We start from the raw sequence: 23,548 nt of genomic DNA on the forward strand, positions 1-23,548 counted from the left end.
TACTTCCTGAAGCAGATTTTAAATAGCTCAGGCTATTAGCACTGCTTGTCAACTTAATTCTTGCTCTAATCACGTTTTCATTCCAGCTCTTTTGCGTGCTCATGCACTTGTTAATATGTTCATAGGAGATCAGTCCTGGGTGTTCATTGGAAGAACTGGTGTTGAAGTTGAAGCTCCAATACTTTGGCCACCTGATGCGAAGAGCTGACTCATTTGAAAAGACCCTGATGCTGGGAAAGATTGAGGGCAGGAGAAGGGGACAACAGAAGTTGAGGTGGTTGGATGGCATCGCCAACTCAATGGACATGGGTTTGGGTGGACTCCGGGAGTTGGTGATGGACAGGGAGGCCTGGCATTCTGCGGTTCATGGGGTCGCAAAGAGTCAGACACGACTGAGTGACTGAACTGAACTGTCCACTGTCAGCATTTTTTTCAGCCTTTTAAATGTTTGAGTCATGTGTATCTAATTGTATTTTAAGCTTGAAAATAAGGTGACTTTCTTAAATGTATTTAATTGTCCCCTGCTGGAACGTGCTGCATCTAGAATTAATTCAGTTTATGTTCTTAACAGCTTAGTGAAGGGTATGGGCTCTGGAGTCAGAAGTTGGGTTCAAACCGTGACACCACTTAGTAGTGGTTATATGGTAATAGATAAGTCACTTAAGCTAAATAAGTCTGCTTTCCTCATCCTCCCAAGAAGATATAACTTTCATGTGTATTTGTGAAAATTAAATGATAGCTCACATAAATGGTGCTTAACCAGAACCTAAACTATCAGAAGCTCAATATTTATTAGTGCCTCTTATAACTACTATAGAAACACAGTACCAGTTGACCAAATTAAGCATTCTTTCTCATATTGAGCATTGGATAACTTCCTGGTTTTCCTTTGTCTTACTTGTTTTTCTCACCTTTGCCTGGCTGATTTTCCTATTAAAAAAAAAAAAAACTTTACTATAGTGGCATTCAATTTCTTAGAGCTTATCTGCTCTTACCACAGAAAATTCAAATTTGCAAATAATCCCATCTGTACACAAGATGATAGGTGCTTTTGTTTAAACCTTAGCTGTGAAAAGATTGGCTTGAAGCTCAACATTCAGAAAACAAAGATCATGGCATCTGGTCCCATCACTTCATGGGAAATAGATGGGGAAACAGTGGAAACAGTGTCAGACTGTTATTTTTTGGGGCTCCAAAATCACTGCAGATGCTGATTGCAGCCATGAAATTAAAAGACGCTTGCTCCTTGGAAGGAAAGTTATGACCAACCTAGATAGCATATTAAAAAGCAGAGGCATTACTTTGCCAGCCAAGGTCTGTCTAGTCAAGGCTATGGTTTTTCCCGTGGTCATGTATGGATGTGAGAGTTGGACTGTGAGGAAAGCTGATCGCCGAAGAATTGATGCTTTTTAACTGTGGTGTTGGAGAAGACTCTTGAGAGTCCCTTGGACTGCGAGGAGGTCCAACCAGTCCATTCTAGAGGAGATCAATCCTGGGTGTTCATTGGAGGGAGTGATGCTAAGGCTGAAACTCCAATACATTGGCCACCTCATGCGACGAGGTGACTCACTGGAAAAGACTCTGATGCTGGGAGGGATTGGGGGCAGGAGGAGAAGGGGATGACAGAGAATGAGATGGCTGGATGGCATCACCAACTAGATGGATATGAGTTTGAGTGAGCTCTGGGAGTTGGTGATGGACAGGGAGGCCTGGCATGCTGTGATTCATGGGGTCACAAAGAGTCGGACATGACTGAGTGACTGAACTGAACTCAACTGAAGCTTTGATTCCAAATGGTTTTGTTTGCAAATGTTTCACTTGCAAAAGAAAAAAAATGTAGCATTGTATGGAATAGTCTATGATCTAATTTCATTGGTAACAATATCCAGACTCATACCATAAAGAACTGATACTATTCTCAACCTAGTTATGTGACTCCTCTAGATCGCAGCTTCCGGTTATTAATATAAAAATAATGTGACATAATCACTTCTTATTTACTTAAAGGGTAGGTATTGGGGTGGGTAATGCTTCTTCTCCACTCCTCATATTCCCTTCCAGGTGGAAAAATATCCATTAGTATAACACAACTAGCTATGGAAGAGGAATCAACCACTTGATTGGTGACTTTGGATGCAAAAATTAAGTATGCATAGTGCAGCCCTTTCCTGTCCCCTGCTTCTTGGGAGCAGCTGCCCATAGGGAACATGTAGCCTATTCTGTTCTCCAAGGACTGGTTCCTTTTTTTTTCAGGTTTAATCTTGCTAAATGGTTAAGCCTATAATTAATTCTGTGATTCAGATTATGAAATTCTCTTGGCCTTAGAAGTGTCATATTCTTGAATATCAGTTGTATGAGATATGAAGCTGATATTTTAAAATCTAACTTACTACTATGTGCTACCTCTCCATTGGTTCAGAAGTTGAACAGGAAAGAGATATTTTGTTTATGGAGCTGCCTCAAATACTCCAAAAACAAGGGACAAAGTTTTAATCATTTTTCTAGTTCTAGCATTTAGTACAATGCCTGGCACACAGCAGGTACTTAAATACGTGCTTTATGGCTTAAACTCTTTTGAATAAAATAAAGTAGTACATAAATAAATGGTAATATTTATTATTTAATTCATTAAGAAAAACAACTGTGCTAGCAGATTTGTAAACTTCTAATTTCTAAGAGAAGCTATTAGCACAACATAGCTGATGCCCCAGGAAATTTGTATATCATTGTCTTAGTTAGTTCCAGCTGTTATAACAAAATATCACAGACTGGGTGGCTTTCAAACAACAAGCTAATTTCTCATGGTTCTCAAGACTGAAAGATCCAGATCAGAGTGTCAGCATGCTGAGGTGGAGGCCCTCTTATGGTTGCAGACTTCCTGTATTAAGATGTGGTAGAAGGGGCAAGCTAGCTTTCAAGGGCCTCTTTTATAGGGGAACAATTCCATATTACTTAGTCATTAAGAAGAATGAAATAATCACCATTTGCAGCAACATGAATAGGCCTAGAGATTGTCATACTGAGCAAAGTAAGTCAGAGAAGAAATATCATATGACATCACTTATGTGTAGAATCTAAAAAGAAATTATACAAATGAACTTACAAAACAGAAAGAGACTCACAGGCTTAGAGAACAAATTTATAGTGCTGGGTAGTGGGGGGAAGGATGTGGGAAATGGATAATTAGGGACCTTGGGGTGGACACGTGCACACTGCTATATTTAAAATGGATAACCAGCAAGGACCTACTGTTGGGATTCTACTCAGTGTTACATGGCAGCCTGGATGGTAGGGGTATTTGGGGGAGAATGGATTACATGTGTATGTATGGCTGAGTCCCTTTGCTTTTCACCTGCAACTATCACAGCATTGTTGATTGACTATGCTCCTGCTGCTGCTAAGGCGCGTCAGTCGTGTCCGACTCTGTGCGACCCCATAGATGGCAGCCCACCAGACTCCTCTGTCCCTGGGATTCTCCAGGCAAGAACACTGGAGTGGGTTGCCATTTCCTTCTCCAATGCATGAAAGGGAAAAGTGAAAGTGAAGTCGCTCAGTTGTGTCCGACTCTTAGGGACCCCATGGACTGTAGCCTACCAGGCTTCTCCATCCATGGGATTTCCCAGGTAAGAGTACTGGAGTGGGGTGCCATTGCCTTCTGCTTGATTGGCTATACCACAATACAAAATAAAAGTTAAAAAAAAAGGAACTAATTCCATTCATGAAGACTTGGCTAACATGACTTTATCACCTCCTTCAAAACCCTCTCTTAATACCATTGTCTTGGGTATTAGGTTTTCATCATGTGAATTTTGGGAGTACACAAACATTCAGACAACAACCAGGAACTATGCTCCAAATGACTTTTTAAGTAGAAGGAAAGCCCAGTCTTCTTGTGCATATTTACAGATTGGAAAGCTTAAGTACAAAGCAGTTACATAATTTGCTTACACTCTGGAAGCAAGTTTATAGCCATGTTTGGAGTAAACCTTTATTGGCTAGTCTAGGTTCATATTTTGAAATTTGGTGGAATACTCTGAGACCACATCTGTAAGCTTTCAAGTCACTCTGGAGACCCCAGACTTATTTACAAGTCTACTTGAAAAATCAGGAATAGTTGTATATGTTCTGGAATGTTTGAATCACAAAGTCATTGAGATAGTTTTGATGGAAGAAGAAAGTATCACAATTAAAAGAGGTGTGAAATTTTTGATTATTATGTGAAGAGTAATTACCAGCAAATTGCTACATTTTTAGAGACAGCAACAAATGCATGACAACTGGGTTAATTGAATGTCTGGTAGGCCTTTTTCTTTATAATTCCAAGTGCATATTATGGAAAAGAAAGCAGGTGTGACCAGTCAATCGTCAAATGAAAAGAATAAATATCACCTGCAGAATGTACTAATCTACTATATTTAATAGTTTGTTTTTCTTAGCTTACAAGATAATCTAGCAATCAATTTTTGATGGTGTGGTGATAAATTTTATACCTAGAGAGCATATACTATTATAAAAGTATATGACAAAATTTGCTATAGAATTTCCTATTTTTAGCTTTTATATGAAGACTGCAAAATATACAGATACCAATTTCTGAAGCCACACTCTCATCCCAGCACTACTATGTATAAAAGTAAATGGCACTGAAGTCAGTGAGTTTGACACTTCCAGAGTTGGGCTGCTAGAATATTCACTAAATCTTTACATGTATAAAAAAATGCATGAGACTGACAGGGAACCAGAAACCTAGTCACTGGCTCTGTTACTCAGTAGCTTTGGGACTGAGAACAAATTAATTGTTGATCTCTCTGGACTTCATTAAGTTTCGTATCTAAAATTAGATGATTCGATTAAATCATCATAAATTCCATCTGTGGTTTTATCTCATTACAGAAAAAAATGTCTTAGCAATTTTTCTTTAATTGTAAAAGATATTTAAGACAACAAATTATAAACACCATTATCCCATTGTAGCAAATATATGAAAAACATTCAGTGAGTACTTGTTGATGGGTTGGCTGATTATCTTACATAAACTATTAAGGATGAAAAGTAGAAGAAAGCACTTAATACCAGTATTAGGGTCCTTTTTGTTTTGCTCAATGTGTATCATCTGCTTTTATATACTACATTAGTGTGTATAATTTCTACTAGCTGCTGGACAGTGAAAGTCACTCAGTCATGTCTGACTCTTTGCGACCCCATGGACTATACAGTCCATGGAATTCTCCAGGCCAGAATACTAGAGTGGGTAGCCATTCATTCCCAGCTGCTGAATGGGAGGAGGCTATAAGGGTTCCCTGGTGGCTCAGCGGTAAAAACCTGTCTGCCAATACAGGAGATGTACGTTCAATTCCTGGATTGGGAAGATGCCCTGGAGAAGAAAATGGCAATGCACTTCAGTATTCTTGCCTGGGAAATCCCATGGATAGAGGAGCCTGGCAGGCTACAGCCCATGGGGTCACAAAAGAGTCATATAGGACTGAGTACAGACGTATACACACATAATCACCACACATGCATTTCCAGTATTGTGGTTCAGTAGTTTTTATCTTTATTTATTTATTTTTGGATCAGTAACTTTTATTTCTTATTTTATTTTTTTTTTAATTTTTATTGGAGGCTAATTATTTTACAATATTATACTGGTTGGTTTTGCCATACATTGACTTTTAAATTTTAGTCTTTACCAAAATCATCTGGAGAACTTGCAAGAAATACAAATTCTGACTAGCAAGACAGGTACCATACTTAGGGAAAACTACCAGAGATGATAAAGAAGTTCTTGAGTTCAACTTCTCTGCCTCTTATTAGCTTCACACTTAATGCCACCCCTCTCAGATGCCACTGTCAACTAACTACCTAACTCCTCCATGTTATTCATTCCCCATCATGGGCTCAAGGTCAGCTGAATTGGATGCCTATTTTATTCTCCTCTTGGGTAAGGAAAGGCCTCTCAGTGAATGTTATTATCCATTTTCCTTAATGGACAATTGAGGTTATCCAATGTGGAGCCATTCTGTCTCCTTTTCTCCTCCGTGTTTCCACTCCTGTCCAGGCATGCCTACCATACCTCTGCTTCAAATATAGCTGTTGTATAGCAAGAGATTCAGTGTCAAATAAGTTTAAAACTTACCCTTCTTACAGTTCTTATAATTTCCCATTCATGTGCACAAAGTCAAGTGTATAACCTCTGTGTACAAAACCCAGAGCCAATCCTACTCCTCCATTGCAACTGTCCCACTGCCCTATCCCACAGCACTCATTTCCCAGTATTCTGTCTGCTGTTTGTGGTAATTACCGGTAGAGGGCTTGAAAGGAAGCTGTATTTGGGCTGGGCTTTGAAGAAGGGGACAGGATTTCTGCAGAGATAGAAAGGCAGTAGTGTAAGAAAAAAGCAGTAGTGTAAGAGAATAAAGCATTGGTTCTCAAACTTTGTGCACAAGAAATGCCGGGGTATTTTGTTAAGAATGCAGATTCTTGGGCCACACCAAGAGATAATTTCATTAAATTTGTCTGGAATGGAACCCAGGGAGCTGCATTTTTAATAATTACTTATGGTGATTTTTTGGAGAAGGCAATGGGAACCCACTCCAGTACTCCTGCCTGGAAAATCCCATGGATGGAAGAGTCTGGTAGGCTGTTGTCCATGGGGTCGCTCGGCATCAGACACGACTTGGCAACTTCACTTTCACTTTTCACTTTCATGCATTGGAGAAGGAAATGGCAACCTACTCCAGTATTCTTGCCTGGAGAATCCCAGAGACGGTGGAGCCTGGTGGGCTGCCGTCTATGGGGTCGCATAGAGTCAGACATGACTGAAGCGACTTAGCAGCAGCAGCAGCAGCAGCATAGTGATTTTTATATATCTATTCATGAGCAAGACCTAGAGAAATAGGAAACTGATAAAAAATAGTCTATCTTTATACATATTAGAATGTATCGTAGATTCTATACTCAAAAAACACCATTCAACTCAATGAAGTTGATCTGACATTTATCAAACAACTATTATGAGCTTTTTCTCTATATAAATCAGTGGTTCTCAAAATGTGATCTCTCAACCAGCATCATTGCCATCACCTGAGAATCTGTCAGAAATGCAAATTATGGAACTTTACCTCAGACCTACTGAATCAGAAACTCTGGAGCAGGGGTTCAGTGATCTGGTTTAAGCAAGACTTCTAGATGATTTGAGGAGTTTGTGAACCAGTCCTCTAGTGTAATATGAACTTTGTGTAATATAGCTAACCTTCACTTTTGCTATTAGATCCTCTCAGTCCAAACCAGTATTTTAAAAACAGGAGCAGGGAGAGACTTACCTCATATTTTAATTTAGCAAAATAAAAATAGAGAGCAAATGTGTTGTAAAAAGATGGTGATTTCTTTATCCACACTGGATAATAATACTAAAGAATTTTGAACTTATTTTCTTAAAGGACATTACCTAATTTAGTTGTTTAAACCAATGGATATGATGGCGTGATTTCATTTTTATATGAATATGTAAATTATATGCATTTGTTACTATTCTTTCAACATAATTGTAATGACTATGTAGAAATGCAGTTTATTTTAGTGTAGAGCTGTGTTTTTCACATTTTGTTGAGCATCAGAATCACCTGGGAAACTTTCAAGATAGATGCCTAGATGAGCCTCCTCCCTCCATTCTGATTGAGTTGATCTATATTAGTGCAGAAGCACTGGGTAGCTTTGAGAGCTCCCCAGGGGATTGTTCTGTGCAGCCAGGTTTGAGAACCACTGGCCTTGAGTTTTCTACCTGGTTCCTATCTTGATTTAGCCTCTAACCACTTTGTTTAACAGCATGTGTATCCTGAAAAAAGTGCAACAATGAAAGAGTTCATATAACAATAAAATTTTGAAAAGGCAATAATGGTTAGCAGGTCGAGAGACTGTAATTCAGACCTCTTCCACTAGATGATCAGTGCATCATTTAGAATTCTTTGTTGATTAATATCTGGACAGCAAAGTCTTTGAAATCTGGGACTGTATCTTGTCATGTTTGGATCCTCCTTGTTAAGCATACAGAATAGACCCTCAAAAGTATTTGTTGAATAAATGAAAGGAAGGAAGGGATTGAGGAGTGAAATATGAGTGAGCCAATTAACCAGCAAGTTTCTGGCATCCTAGTGGCTCAGTGGCAAAGAATCTGCCTGCCAGTGCAGGAAACACAAGAGGTGAGGGTTTGATCCCTGCGTGGGGAAGATCCCTTGGAATAGGAAATGGCAATTTTTATCTACTGTTTTCACATATTATTCTAGGATCTTGGGCAAAGAAGCAAATAACTAACAAGGGTTGCATAGAGTCAAACACAACTAGCGATTTAGCATGCATACATGGTTCCTATACTCTGAGAATTTAACATTTCATGATGTGTAGATATGTATACATATTAAAATGCAAGGTAGGTTAAAATTTGTACCAAAAATGCAAAATCTCAGAAAGACTAATATCGTGTGTTATCCCTCATATGCAGACTTTAAAAAATGATACAAATGAATTTATTTACAAAATACAAATAGACTCACAGATCTAGAGAACGAATTTATGGTTGCCAGGGAGGGATAGATTGGGAGTTTGGGATTGACAGTACACACTGCTACATTTAAAATAAAATGCCTTTCCGTGAAAAAAAAGTTTAAAAAAACCCTCAAAATGCAAAACTTAAATGATACTGGGTTTCATAAGATGAAGAGCTTATAATGGATTGGGGCAACCAGGAAAGATTTCATAGAGGAAGTAGATGATAGAGGAAGTAGATGGATGAAGTAGGAAGAATAAACCAATAGGGAAGAGCATTAAGGACACAGATGCAGCAGAATTTTGGGAGCTAAACTTGGAAAAAGTAGATTTGGGCTAGATTTTAGAGAGCTTTTGATGCAAATTAAACTGTTTAAACTTTTAGATTTTATCTTATGGATGAAAGAAAGGCATTAGTGTGTTTTGTGGTTTGTTGGTTTTTAGCAGAGGAGAGACATGACAAAAATAGCATTTTAGACATTTTATTCTGGTAATAGAATAGCTATCAATTGGGATGGAGGTTGGCATTGATGGTCGCTGAGTAAATTATGAGGGTGTTGAAAATACAGGCCACTAAAAGTCTTGCGTGGAATTATGCCATGAGAGTGGGAACATACAGGAAAGAACAGATGGTGAATTTGTAGTTAACAGATGGTGAACTGCAACATCTAGTTATGTATATATATATGTATATATTAATTATATATATATATAATGCCAAATATGTGCCAAGCAATGTAAATCAAAGGAACATCTAGAACTCATGCGGTCCAGTAGGTTTTGCCAGTGTTTACTGACTATCAGTCCTGGATAAAGCAGTGAACAAAACAGTCTGTGCCCTCATGGAGCTCTTAGGTTTTTAAAGAAATATGTTTGGTGCTAGAGTGTCAAAAGAGAAATGACAGCCCCCATAAAGTGACACTAAAAATGATCTCTTGGACAATAAATATGTAGAATTAATTGGGCCACCCCTTGATTATCTTCTGAATTTGTAGCTTCTTTTACTTTTCATTCTGTACTACTCTACCCCTTTTGAAACCTCCTCTATGACTCTTGTGGCCTACTACAAAACCTGTTCTCTTCATAGATTGAATCTATTTACTTCTTGTTGCTTTCAGTTACAAGCTTTGCATGCCCTTTTAAAACTTCCCAAATCTAGGTTGTGCCACATGTGACAGATCTATGAAGATTTAATGATATTTGAGGCCATGTCATAATAATCACTGGGATTTGCCAATGGCTCAGTGGTAAAAAATCCGCCTGCATTGCAGGAGATGCAAGTTTGATCCCTGGGGTGGGAAAATCTCCTGGAGAATGAAATGGCAACCCACTCCAGTATTCTGGCCTGGAAAGTTCCACAAAGGAACCTGGCAAGCTATAGTCCATGGGGTCACAAAGAGTTGGACATGACTGAGCAACTAAGCATGCATGCAGGCAAAAGGAGAGAGAGAGAAGGAGGAAAAGATAAAGAGAATGTTAAGAGCATGCAAACTTGGTCAAAGTTTACTGGTTGCTAGAGAAGTATTTTTTAGGTCAAGTTATTTTTTACAGACCTCTTAATGATTGCACTTTGCATAACCAATCGGATCACCTTTGCAGTAAAACCTTTCTGCTTGTTAAAATGTCTGAAAATACCAGACTGACTATTTTTCAGGCTGTTTCTTAATCACCTTTAATCAGGTATAATTTATCAGATCATTCAGTAGAAGTGCTATCTTTTACACAAAGGACATTCTTAATTATTAAACACTGGCAAAATGAAGTGTGTTATTGAAATACTAGGGAAGGTGAATTTTTAAGTGTATCAACATTTAAGACCATTTTATTGTCTAAGACTTCTGTTTAAAAACAAAGAACAATAACACCTTTATTTTTCTTTTATAAATAGAAGAAGAAGAAGTGGAGTCGCTCAGTCGTGTCTGACTCTTTGCAACCCTATGGACTGTAGCCTACCAGGCTCCTCCGTCCATGGGATTTTCAAGGCAAGACTACTGGAGTGGGCTGCCATTTCCTTCTCCAGGGGATCTTCCCAACTCAGGGACTGAACCCAGGTCTCCTGCACTGCAGACAGGCGCTTTACCATCTGAGCCACCAGGGAAGCCCTACTAATATTTATATGAATAAATATATAATTTATTGCAAAAAGTACTTTGAAGATACAGAAAAAATATTAATGTTAACCAAAAGCACTTATATTTGTAGAACAGACACCCAAAAAGTCTAGTAATTATTTCAACACTTTTTTCTATGCATAGTGTAATGTTTTGTATATAATTCTGTATCATAACTTTTAATTTAATATTATAGGGCATTTCCACGAGTCTATGTTTTTATTTTTCTAAAATACAGTTATAGGGGAGCACGGGAAGATGGCGGAGGAATAGGATGGGGCTACCACTTTCTCCCCCACAAAATCAGCAAAAGAACATTTGAACGCTGAGTAAATCCCACAAAACAACTTCTGAATACCAGAAGAGGACATCAGGCACCCAAAAAAGCAGCCCATAGTCTTTGAAAGGAGGTAGGAAATAGTATAAAAGATAAAAAGAGAGACAAAAGAGGGAGGGATGGATCTCCGTCCTGGGAAGGGAGGCTTAAAAAAAAAAGAGAGAAGTTTCCAAACACCTGGAAACACTGGCGAGTGGAACCTCAGAGGGCCACATAACTGGGAGACAAAAGACACAAATAATTAAAACTCACAGACTAAGTGCCCAGAGGAAACTCTCAGGAGAAGCAGCCCAGACGCCCTCACCCTGGGGCTGGGCAGGGAGGTGCGGGTGGCGGCGCCTAGAGGGAGAACCGGGCTTGAACGCCCCAGGGCAAACTGAGGGCACGAACGCTGCAGCTAAAAGGCAAAAAGGATGCGAAAAGGCTGAGAAAAGCCCCAACCTGGGACTCAGCCAGCCCCACTCACAGAACAGAGGACTGAGCAGAGTGAGCTGGCAGCCGGCATCCCATTCCCCAGCCCACGCTGACGTGGGTGGGGAGGGCAGCAAGCGACGGAAGGGGCAGCTGCGGCCCCAAGAGGCTTCCCATACCAAGCTGCAGGCAGGCTTCCTTGCTAACCAAAACTTCTTGGGTTCGGAGAGGTCGATATCCGCCTGAGAAAGTGCGCCAGTTGTACACCCAGAAAACTGAGTGGCAGGGACCAGGAAGGCGATAAGTCACAGCTACCGTGCTCACCAAATGCCTGGTCACCTTAGCTGCTCGGACCGGAGAAGGCACAAAACGCAGGCCCAGCCAAGTCTGCGCCTTTGTGGAGTACCCGAGGACCTGAACCTGAGCCGCTCAGACCTGGGAAGTGCATGCAACCCAGCGCAGGCCAGGGACAGCTCCCTGCAGAGCAACATAGAGCCTGAGGAGCATAAACAGGGAAAGCACACACATCGCGAGTGGGAGCATTCCCAGTGTAGCCAAGACACTTCGAGCACTCCCCACAGACACCAGGGATATTTGTTAGCTGCGTTCCTCCCTCCCCACAGCAGGACTGAATAGGTGAGCTGGGAAAAAAAAAAAAGTGTCCACCACCACATCCTGGTGTCAGGACGGGTATTAGACACTGAGGAGACCAGAAAACAGAAGAGCTTTTTCAACAGAAGGAACTGCCTTGGAAGTAACAGAGGGAGAAGCCTTGAGCCTACTGCAAGAATAAGACTGAAAACCAGAGGCAGAGGCTTAAGGCCAAATCCTGAGAACACCTGAGATCTCCTGTTCCAGAGAACATTAATTGATAGGTACTCATCAAATGCCTCCATACATACACTGAAACCAGGCACCACCCAAGGGTCAACAAGTTTCAGTGAAAAACATACTACGCAAACTATCCAGCAACACAGGAGAATAGCACTGAGCTTCAATATACAGGCTGCCCAAAGCCACTCCAAACCCACTGACATCTCAAACTCATTACTGGACACTTCAATGCACTCCAGAGAGAAGAAATCCAGCTCCACCCACCAGAACATCGTCACAAGCTTCCCTAACCAGGGAACCTTGACAAGTCACCCATCCAACCCCACACACAACGAGGTAACTACATAATAAAGAGAACTCCACAAACTGCCAGAAGACGGAAAGCCACCCCAAACACAGCAACATAAGAAAGATGAAAAGGCAGAGAAATACCCAGCAAGTAAAGGAACAGGATAAATGCCCACCAACACAAACAAAAGAGGAAGATATAGGGAACCTACCCAATAAAGAATTTCAAACTTTAATTGTGAAAATGATTCAAAATCTGGAAAGCAAAATGGAGTTACAGATAAATAAACTGGAGAAAAGGATTGAGAAGATGCAAGAAATGTTTAAGAAGGAATTAGAGGAAATAAAAAAGAGTCAATGAATAATGCAATAGATGAGATCAGAAACACTCTGGAGGGAACAAAGAGTAGAATAACAGAGGCAGAAGACAGGATAAGCGAGCTAGAAGATAGAATTGTAGAAATAAATGAAACAGAGATGGAAAAAGAAAAACTAATTAAAGAAATGAGGACAATATTAGAGACATATGGGACAATATTAAACGCCCCAACATTTGAATCATAGGAGTCCCAGAAGAAGAAGAGAAAAAGAAAGACCATGAGAGAATACTTGGAGATAATAGTTGAAAATTTCCCTAAAATAGGGAAGGAAATAATCACCCAAGTCCAAGAAACCCAGAGAGTCCCTAACAGGATAAACCCAAGGCGAAATACTACAAGGCACATATTAATCAAATTAACAAAGATCAAATACAAAGAACAAATATTAAAAGCAGCAAGGGAAAAACAAATAACACACAAGGGGATCCCCATAAGGATAACAGCTGATCTTTCAACCGAAACTCTTCAGGCCAGGAGGGAATGGCAAGTCATACTTAAAGTGATGAAAGAAAGTAACCTACAGCCCAGATTACTATACCCAGCAAGGATCTCATTCAAATATGAAGGAGAAATTAAAAGCTTTACAGATAAGCAAAGCTGAGAGAATTCAGCATCACCAAATCAGCTCTCCAACAAATTTAAAGGATCTTCTCTAGACAGGAAACACAGAAAGGGTATATAAACTCGAACCCAAAACAATAAAGAAAATGGCAATGGGATCATACTTATCAATAATCAATAATGGGTTGAATGCCCCAACCAAAAGACAAAGGCTGGCTGAATGGATACAAAAACAAGACCCCCATATATGTTGTCTACAAGAGACCCACCTCAAAACGAGGGACATATACAGACTGAAAGTGAAGGGCTAGAAAAAGATATTCGACGTAAATAGAGACCAAAAGAAAGCAGGAGTAGCAATACTCACATCAGATAAAATAGATTTTAAAACAAAGGCTGTGAAAAGAGACAAAGAATGAAACTACATAATGATCAAAGGATCAATCCAAGAAGAAGATATAACAATTATAAATATTTACGCACCCAACATAGGAGCACCGCAATATGTAAGGAAATTACTAAAAAGTATGAAAGGGGAAATTAACAATAACACAATAATAGTGGGAGACTTTAATACCCCACTCACACCTATGGATAGATCAAGTAAACAGAAAATTAACAAGGAAACACAAACTTTAAACGATACAATAGACCAGTTAGACCTAATAGATCTCTATAGGACATTTTACCCCAATACAATGAACTTCACCTTGTTCTCAAGCGCACACTGAACCTTATCCAGGATAGATCACATCCTGGGCCATAAATCTAGCCTTGGTAATTTCAAAAAAACTGAAATCATTCCAAGCATCTTTTCTGACCACAATGCAGTAAGATTAGATCTCAATTACAGGAGAAAAACTATTAAAAATGCCAACATATGGAGGCTGAACAACACGTTGCTGAATAATGAACAAATCATAGAAGAAATCAATAGAGAAATCAAAATATGCATAGAAATGAATGAAAATGAAAACACAACAACCCAAAACCTCTGGGACACTGTAAAAGTAGTGCTAAGGGGGAAGTTCATAGCAATACAGGCACACCTCAAGAAACAAGTAAAAAGTCAACTAAATAACCTAACTCTACATCTAAAGAAACTAGAAAAGAAAGAAATGAAGAACCCCTGGGTTAGCAGAAGGAAAGAAATCGTAAAAATTAGGGCAGAGATAAATGCAAAAGAAACAAAAGAGACCATAGCAAAAATCAACAAAGGCAAAAGCTGATTCTTTGAGAATGTAAATAAAATTGACAAACCACTAGCCATACTCATCAAGAAACAAAGGGAGAAGAACCAAATCAGTAAAATTAGAAATGAAAATGAAGAGATCACAACCGAAAACACAGAAATACAAAGGATTATTAGAGAATACTATCAGCAATTATATGGCAATAAAATGAAAACTTGGAAGAAATGGACAAATTCCAAGAAAAGTTCAGTTCAGTTTAGTTCAGTCGCTCAGTCGTGTCCGACTCTCTGTGACCCCATGAATCACAGCACGCCAGGTCTCCCTGTCCATCACCAACTCCTGGAGTTCACCCAAACTCATGTCCATAGAGTCGGTGATGCCATCCAGCCACCTCATTCTCTGTCGTTCCCTTCTCCTCCCGCCCCCAACCTTTCCCAATATCAGAGTCTTTTCCAGTGAATCAACTCATCGCATGAGGTGGCCAAAGTATTGCAGTTTCAGCTTTAGCATCAGTCCCTTCAATGAACACCCAGGATTGATCTCCTCTAGGATGTATTGGTTGGATCTCCTTGCAGTACAAGGGACTCTCAAAAGTCTTCTCCAGCACCACAGTTCAAAAGCATCAATTCTTTGGCGATCAGCCTTCTTCACAGTCCAACTCTCACATACATACATGACCACGGGAAAAATCATAGCCTTGACTAGACGGACCGTGGTTGGCAAAGTAATTAGCCAACCAAGGTCCTAGAAAAGCACACCTTGCCAAAACTGAACCAGGAAGAAATAGAAAATCTGAACAGATCCATCACAAGCATGGAACTGGAAGCTGTAATCAGAAATCTTCTGGCAAACAAAAGCCCAGGTCCAGACGGCTTCACAGCTGAATTCTACCAAAAATTTAGAGAAGAGCTAACACCTATTCTACTCAAACTCTTCCAGAAAATTGCTGAGGAAGGGAAACTTCCAAACTCATTCTATGAGGCCACCATCACCCTAATCCCAAAACCTGGTAAAGATACCACAAAAAAAAGAAAACTACAGGCCAATATCACGGATGAGCTTAGATGAAAAATTCCTTAACAAAATTCTAGCAATCAGAATCCAACAACACACTAAGAAGATCATACATCATGACCAAGTGGGCTTTATCCCAGAAATGCAAGGATTCTTCAATATCCACAAATCAATCAATGTAATACACCACATTAACAAACTGAAAAATAAAAATCATATGATTATCTCAATAGATGCAGAGAAAGTCTGCGACAAAATTCAACATTCATTTATGATAAAAACCCTCCAGAAAGTGGGAATAGAAGGGACATATCTCAACATAATAAAAGCTATATATGACAAACCCACAGCAAACATTATTCTCAACGGTGAAAAACTGAAAGCATTTCCCCTAAAGTCAGGAACAAGACAAGGGTGCCCACTCTCACCCCTACTATTCAACATAGTTCTGGAAGTTTTGGCTACAGCAATCAGAGCAGAAAAAGACATAAAAGGAACACAAATTGGAAAAGAAGAAGTAAAACTTTCACTGTTCACTGATGACATGATCCTCTATGCAGAAAACCCTAAAGACTCTACCAGAAAACTACTAGAGCTAAACAATGAATACAGTAAAGTTGCAGGATATAAAATCAACACACAGAAATCCCTTGCATTCCTATACACTAATAATGAGAAAATAGAAAGAGAAATTAAGGAAACTATTCCATTCACTGTTGCAACGAAAAGAATTAAATACTTAGGAATATATCTACCTAAGGAAACAAAAGACTTGTACATAGAAAACTATAAAACACTATTGAAAGTAATCAAAGAGGACACTAATAGATGGAGAAATATACCGTGTTCGTGGATTGGAAGAATAAATATTGTGATAATGAGTATACTACCCAAAATAATTTATACATTCAATGCAATCCCAATCAAGCTACCAATGATATTTTTCACAGAACTAGAACAAATAATCTCACAATTTGTATGGAACTACAAAAAACCTCGAATAGCCAAAGCAATCTTGAAGAAGAAGAATGGAACTGGAGGAATCAACCTGCCAGACTTCAGGCTCTACTACAAAGCCACAGTCATCAAGACAGTATGGTACTGGCATGAAGACAGAAACATAGATCAATGGAACAAAATAGAAAGCCCAGAGATAAATCCACACACCTATGGACACCTTATCTTTGACAAAGGAGGCAAGAATATAAAATGGGGAAAAGACAGTCTCTTTAACAAGTGGTGCTGGGAAAACTGGTCAGCCACTTGTAAAAGAATGAAACTAGAACACTTCCTAACACCATACACCAAAATAAACACAAAATGGATTAGAGAGCTAAATGTAAGACCAGATTCTATAAAACTCCTAGAGGAGAACGTAGGCAAATCACTCTCTGACATAAATCACAGTAGGATCCTCCAAGACCCACCTCCCAGAATATTGGAAATAAAAGCAAAAATAAACAAATGGGACCTAATTAAAATCAAAAGCTTCTGCACAGCAAAGGAAACTCTAAGCAAGGTGAAAAGACAGCCTTCAGAATGGGAGAAAATAATAGCAAATGAAGCAACTGATAAAGGATTAATCTCCAAATTATACAAGCAGCTCCTGCAGCTCAATTCCAGAAAACTAAGTGACCCAATCAAAAAATGGGCCAAAGAACTAAACAGACATTTCTCCAAGGAAGACATAAAGATGGCTAACAAACACATGAAAAAATGCTCAACATCCCTCATAATCAGAGAAATGCAAATCAAAACCGCAATGAGATACCATTTCACACCAGTCAGAATGGCTGCTATCCAAAAGTCTACATGCAATAAATGCTGGAGAGGGTGTGGAGAAAAGGGAACCCTCTTACACTGTTGGTGGGAATGCAAACTAGTACAGCCACTATGGAGAACAGTGTGGAGATTCCTCAAAAAACTGGAAATAGAACTGCCCTATGATCCAGCAATTGCACTCCTGGGCACACACACCAAGGAAACCAGAATTGAAAGAGACACATGTACTCCTATGTTCATTGCAGCACTGTTTATAATAGCCAGGACATGGAAGCAACCTAGATGTCCATCTGCAGATGAATGGATAAGAAAGCATACACAATGGAGTATTTTTCATCTATCCAAAAGAATGCATTTGAATCAGTTCTAATGTGGTGGATGAAATTGGAGCCTATTATACAGCGTGAAGTAAGCCAGAAAGAAAAACATCAATACAGTATACTAATGCATATATATGGAATTTAGAAAGATGGTAAACTTAACCCTGTATACGAGACAGCAAAAGAGACATAGGTATGTAGAACAGTCTTTGGGACTCTGTGGAGAGGGTGAAGGTGGGGTGATTTGGGAGAATGGCATTGTATCATGTATATTATCATATGTGAAATGAATCACCAGTCCAGGTTCGACGCATGATACAGGATGCTTGGGGCTGGTGCACGGGGATGACCTGGAGGGAGGATGTGGGGAAGGGGGAGGTGGGGGGGTTTGGGAGGGGGACACTTGTGCACCCGGGACGGATTCATGTCAATGTATGGCAAAAACTAACCAATATATTAATGTAAGGTAATTTGCCTCCAATAAAATAATAATAATAAAAAAAGCCATCGTTCCAAAAGAAAACAGAGAGAACCCTCATTGAAAGAGTTCTTTCAGTTAAGATTTTCTGTTTCAAGGAGGAAAAAAATTCTACTGAGGAAAGTACCTACAGTAGTAATTGACAGTATATTTTAGTGTCTTTTGGAATCAGGTCTGTGTTGATAATCGATTTATCTTTAATATTTCACTAGCAAGGAAGTGCATACATAAGCATCAATATACATAGTCAGATTAGTATAACTGTATTTCACTGAATAAAAAATAAAGAAGTGAAGCAACAGTCTTATGAGAGATAACAGTTGAGCTTACCTTCACAGTAGGCAGAGGAGGCTCCTCAACCCCAGTCTGGAGGTGTTCTACCAGGAGGTCCTCAAGGTAAGCTACAGGGAAACAGAACGGCATCAGGACAGACATGAGGTTGCTTACAAATATCTCAGTTTTTTTTTTTGTTGTTGTTGTCTGTTTGTTTGATGGGGACGTGGGAGAGGTTAGTAAATATGGAGTGAGATGCTCTTGAATCATCCTCTTTGCTGGAGGAAGTACAACAAAGGAGACCAGCAGATATGCAATGAGAGAGAGTGCCTGCATTTAACTGGTGATAACCGATCCCATGCGGAAAAGTGAAACATTAAGTTGCATGCCAGCTTTCAATGACAGACACCCATGACCCTCCTGCCTGTTGACAGCATCTGGTAAATCACACCTATCTTGTGGATTTCTTCTCAGATCACTGCATCTTTAGGTCCACTGTTTCAGGTATTTTACTTCCCAAGTCTGTGAGAGTTTATTCTTTTTTTAATTTATTTGTTTTAATTGGAGTCTAATTACTTTACAATATTGTATTGTTTTTGCCAGGCATTGGCATGGGTCCGCCCCGGGTGTGCATGTGTTCCCCGTCTTGAGGCCCCCTCCCACCTCCCTCCCCATGTCATTCCTCTGGATCATCCCAGTGCACCAGCCTTGAGTGTCAAACTCTTGTTAGAGGACTGAATTCAATTCTACCTTTCCAAATAGTTATTATCATCATGGGATATTATTTCCTAGGCTTGATTTTCCAAACAATATTTGCATGTCCACTGAGTTAGTGGCTGTTCAGACACACTGAAGTCATACATTTAGTGGGACAGTTCATTATGAAGAGGAAGCTTGGAGGGAACCTGACTGTCTCTGACCCAGTTATGCATGAGATTTACAACAAGCGTCATGGTCACTAGACTATCACATTCCACTGTTAGCTTTTATTGACAATTTCCCTTGAGTGTGTACTACAATGTTTAATCAATGTAAGATTATGATAACGGAATGCAAAACAATAAAATATATCTCTGATGATAAAATAAAATAAAATACAGTTATAATTGCTATATAATGTTATATGGATGTATCAGTTCAGTTCAGTTCATTTCAGTCGCTCAGTCGTGTCCGACTCTCCGCGACCCCATGAATCACAGCACGCCAGGCCTCCCTGTCCATCACCAACTCCCGGAGTTCACTCAAACTCATGTCCACAGAGTCGGTGATGCCATCCAGCCATCTCATTCTCGGTCGTCCCCTTCTCCTCCCGCCCCCAACCTTTCCCAGCATCAGAGTCTTTTCCAGTGAGTCAACTCGTCTCATGAGGTGGCCAAAGTATTGCAGTTTCAGCTTTAGCATCAGTCCTTCCAATGAACACCCAGGATCGATCTCCCTTAGAATGGACTGGTTGGATCTCCTTGCAGTAAAAGGGACTCTGAAGAGTCTTCTCCAACACCACAGTATCTTTGCTTTAACCCATAAACAAAACTCACTTCTGCATTTCTGATCATGTGCCTAGGTTACTAACCTATATTTTCAGTTATTATACCCAAGTAAATGAATATTTATAAAGCCCTATATATATTTTATTATCCAGAAATGTTATAGCTAACTACTCAGTCACCAGTAAATACATAAAGTATCTTTCTTACTCTATTCTCATTAGAATTTAGTACTACTATTAAGACATGGGGAAAAATGGCAGTCATTTTTGTTTCTAATAAACCAACAAACCAGCTAGCCATATTGACTCTCACATGAAAAACAAAACAAAATGAATAAAAGCACATTATAAATCTTTTTGAATACATCTATCAGCTAGGAAAAAAAAGAAATTATTAAATTATTATTCAGTGACCAAATGAAGGCAGAGACTTAAAAGGACTACGCAGCTCTCTAAAGCCAACTTTTAGTTTAAGAGCATATGCTGAACCCAACAAACTTTTTTCACAGTTTTGTGGCGTCCAGGGAGCAGGAAAAAAAAGCCTATAATCCACCTAAGATGAAGAATCTACAGAAGATCCTTCTACAAATTTTGGGACCCAAAGAGCCATACCTATAGTTTAAGGGTTCAGTTCAGTTCAGTCACTCAGTCGTGACCGACTCTTTGTGACCCCATGAATCACAGCACGCCAGGCCTCCCTGTCCATCACCAACTCCCGGAGTTCACTCAAACTCATGTCCACAGAGTCGGTGATGCCATCCAGCCATCTCATTCTCTGTTGTCCCCTTCTCCTCCTGCCCCCAATCCTTCCCAGCATCAGAGTCTTTCCCAGTGAGTCAACTCGTCGCATTAGGTGGTCAAAGAATTGGAGCTTCAACTTTAACATCAGTCCTTCCAGTGAACACCCAGGATCGATCTCCTTTAGAATGGACTGGTTGGATCTCCCTGCAGTCCAAGGGACTCTCAAGAGTCTTCTCCAGCACCACAGTTCAAAAGCAACGATTCTTTGGTGATCAGTTTTCTTCACAGGAGGAATAAATCCGGAGAAGGCAATGGCAACCCACTCCAGTACTCTTGCCTGGAAAATCCCATGGGCTGAGGAGCCTGATAGGCTACAGTCCATAGGGTCACGAAGAGTCAGAAACGACTGAGCGACTTCAGTTTCACTTTTCACTTTCATGCATTGGGGAAGGAAATGGCAACTCACTCCAGTGTTCTTGCCTGGAGAATCCCAGGGACGGGGGATCCTGGTGGGCTGCTGTCTATGGGGTTGCACAGAGTGGGACACGACTGAATCGACTTTGCAGCAGCAGCAGGAGGAATAAATCTGTTCCTTATCCAGGAAACTGAAAGGAAAACTGTACTACCTGCTTTGAACCTTGGTAGGAATGTGAGTTAATCTCTTGATATTTTTGAGATAGCAGGCTAGTTTTTCGCAAGTTTACAGCCCAAATATTCACCACGTATGTAGCCTGGAAAACCCAAAGCTGTGTATTTATTTATTTATTTATTTTTTAAACAACAGCCAGTGAATTTATTTGTTAGCTGTAACAAATGTATTATACTCTTGAAAGATGTTGATAATAGGGGAAACTAGGTATGGGGTAAAAGGGGGCATTTGGTACAATCTTCTCAATTTTTGTGTAAATCTAAAAAAAAAAAATACAGTTGTCCATGCCTATCATCCTTGAAGTTTAATTTTTGCTCACTTAACTATGTGAATCACGTATCAATTCCAGGACCCAGGTTTCTCCTGTCTTGTGGCTCTCCCTATGCCCTCAGAGTCCTTCAGTTCAGTTCAGTCGCTCAGTCATGTCCGACTCTTTGCGACCCCATGAATAGCTGGGACATTTCCTTCCTGCTGAGATGGAGAGAGAGTGGAGGATGACAGAATAGGAGGTTTCTATGGGTAGGTCTAGAAGTTCTGTGCATTTCCCTGGCCCACCGGCTGTCTAGTCATGTGACCACACATACCTGCAAAGGAGGCTGGGAAATGTAATCTCCCCGTGGGCCCAGAAGGAAACAGCCATCCGGTGAACTGGTACAAGTGTGGGGCAGAAGGACTTAGCCACTATGAGATTCTTTCTTGATCAGACCTTAACCACCATGGTGGCTTCTGCTCAAGTGACAGATGGCCTCTACTTGGGATCTGAAGTTCTTTCATAGAGAGGTGCTGTTGGAAGTATGACTGCTGCTATGCCCAGCTGGAGACCCAAGACTGTGACATCTTGACACAGGCCTACACATACAGGGTTGCATGGGGCTTCATCATCTGCAGTAAGGCTGGGGCCGCCATTCGGGTCACCCAAAGAGCCTGGGTTCCTGCTGTCTCTGAGGTCAGCTGTCCCAAGAACTCAGCCAGTCTATATCTTGGTGGGCAGAGATGGGGCAAGAGAGGCAGGATTATTGCAGCTGTATCTGACCTCCAGGGGACAGATTGAAGGGTCTTAGGCTCCTTAGGCTCAACATGCTCTAGGAGTCAAGCGCTCTGCATATTTCCTTTTGCTTGCTGTGGGCGGGTTTATTGTCCCCCATTTTACAGATGAGGAAACAGACCCAAAAAGGATTGCCAAGCGCACACAGCTAGAGTCTGGATTCAAGCTCAGGTCCATCTGAGTTCAAAGTTAAATCTAGGGATGGCGTCTCCTCTGTGAGAACTGAAGTTTCTCCAGAGCCAGGACAGTCTCCACCATCACACTGGGAACTCTGGAGGGAATCTGTGTTCTCCATCAGACTAGAGACTCCCTGAGGGCAGTAGCTGTGTCTCAGTCAGTCAGTCCAGTAAGTTCAGTAGCTCAGTCGTGTCCAACTCTTTGCAACCCCATGAATCTCAGCACGCCAGGCCTCCATGTCCATCACCAACTCCTAGAGTTCACTCAAATTCATGTCCATCAAGTTGGTGATGTCATCCAGCCATCTCATCCTCTGTCGTCCTCTTCTCCTGCCCACAATCCCTACCTGGGCTCAAACTTCACCCTGGGCTGCTAGCGACTGTGCCCCTTCCATCCGATTATGCACCCTCAGCGTAGAAGCTGGGCTCCCTCCTCAGGCTGAGAGTAGGAAAGAGACTGGGGTGTCCACTCAGGCTAGTAGGAAGTCTTGCTCCAGGGCAAGCCTGGAGTCAGTGTCACAGAGCGTCTTTTTGCTTTCTCATCCTGCATTTGGCATCCTATTTGCAGAACACAGGTCCCGCTGCCAGCGGCAGCTCTGCGCCTGTGATCAGAAATTCGTCTACTGCCTGAAAAGAAGCATGAGGAGCTACAACCCTCTTTATCAATACTTTCCCAACTTCCTCTGCACCTAGTCGCCCTCAGAGAGCTCCTCCTGGGCCAGGAAACTTGCTTCCCTCACTACAGCACCTAGTTCACCCACTCTGCTGGACTTCCCAGGGAGGTTCCAGGTCTGGAGTCTCAATGGTCCCACTGGGCTTGGAGAAGCCCCATGCCCACACTCTCATGCCCACCAGAGAGTCCCAGGAGAGTGACTCATGTCACTGGATCAAGAAGGCCAGGATCCCTGGCCTCCACTTGCAAAAATTC

General features: G+C 40.7%; 1 protein-coding gene across 1 annotated transcript in view; it reads left to right on the forward strand.

The window, feature by feature from the left end:
* The window catches only part of LOC148773418 (phospholipase A2 group V-like), a 65,092-nt gene extending 41,779 nt beyond the window's left edge, over positions 1-23,313 (forward strand). The window contains exons 2-3 of the mRNA XM_088834292.1: positions 22,176-22,286; positions 23,189-23,313. Of these exons, the coding sequence (XP_088690418.1) occupies positions 22,176-22,286; positions 23,189-23,313 (236 nt within the window). The remainder of the gene's footprint in view (positions 1-22,175; positions 22,287-23,188) is intronic.
* The last annotated feature ends 235 nt before the right edge of the window (positions 23,314-23,548 follow it).

The sequence above is a fragment of the Moschus berezovskii genome, chromosome X, assembly GCF_049115385.1.
Source record: "Moschus berezovskii isolate FMDL1 chromosome X, NW_MosBer_1.0, whole genome shotgun sequence".
In the NCBI taxonomy this organism is placed as follows: Eukaryota; Metazoa; Chordata; class Mammalia; order Artiodactyla; family Moschidae; genus Moschus; species Moschus berezovskii.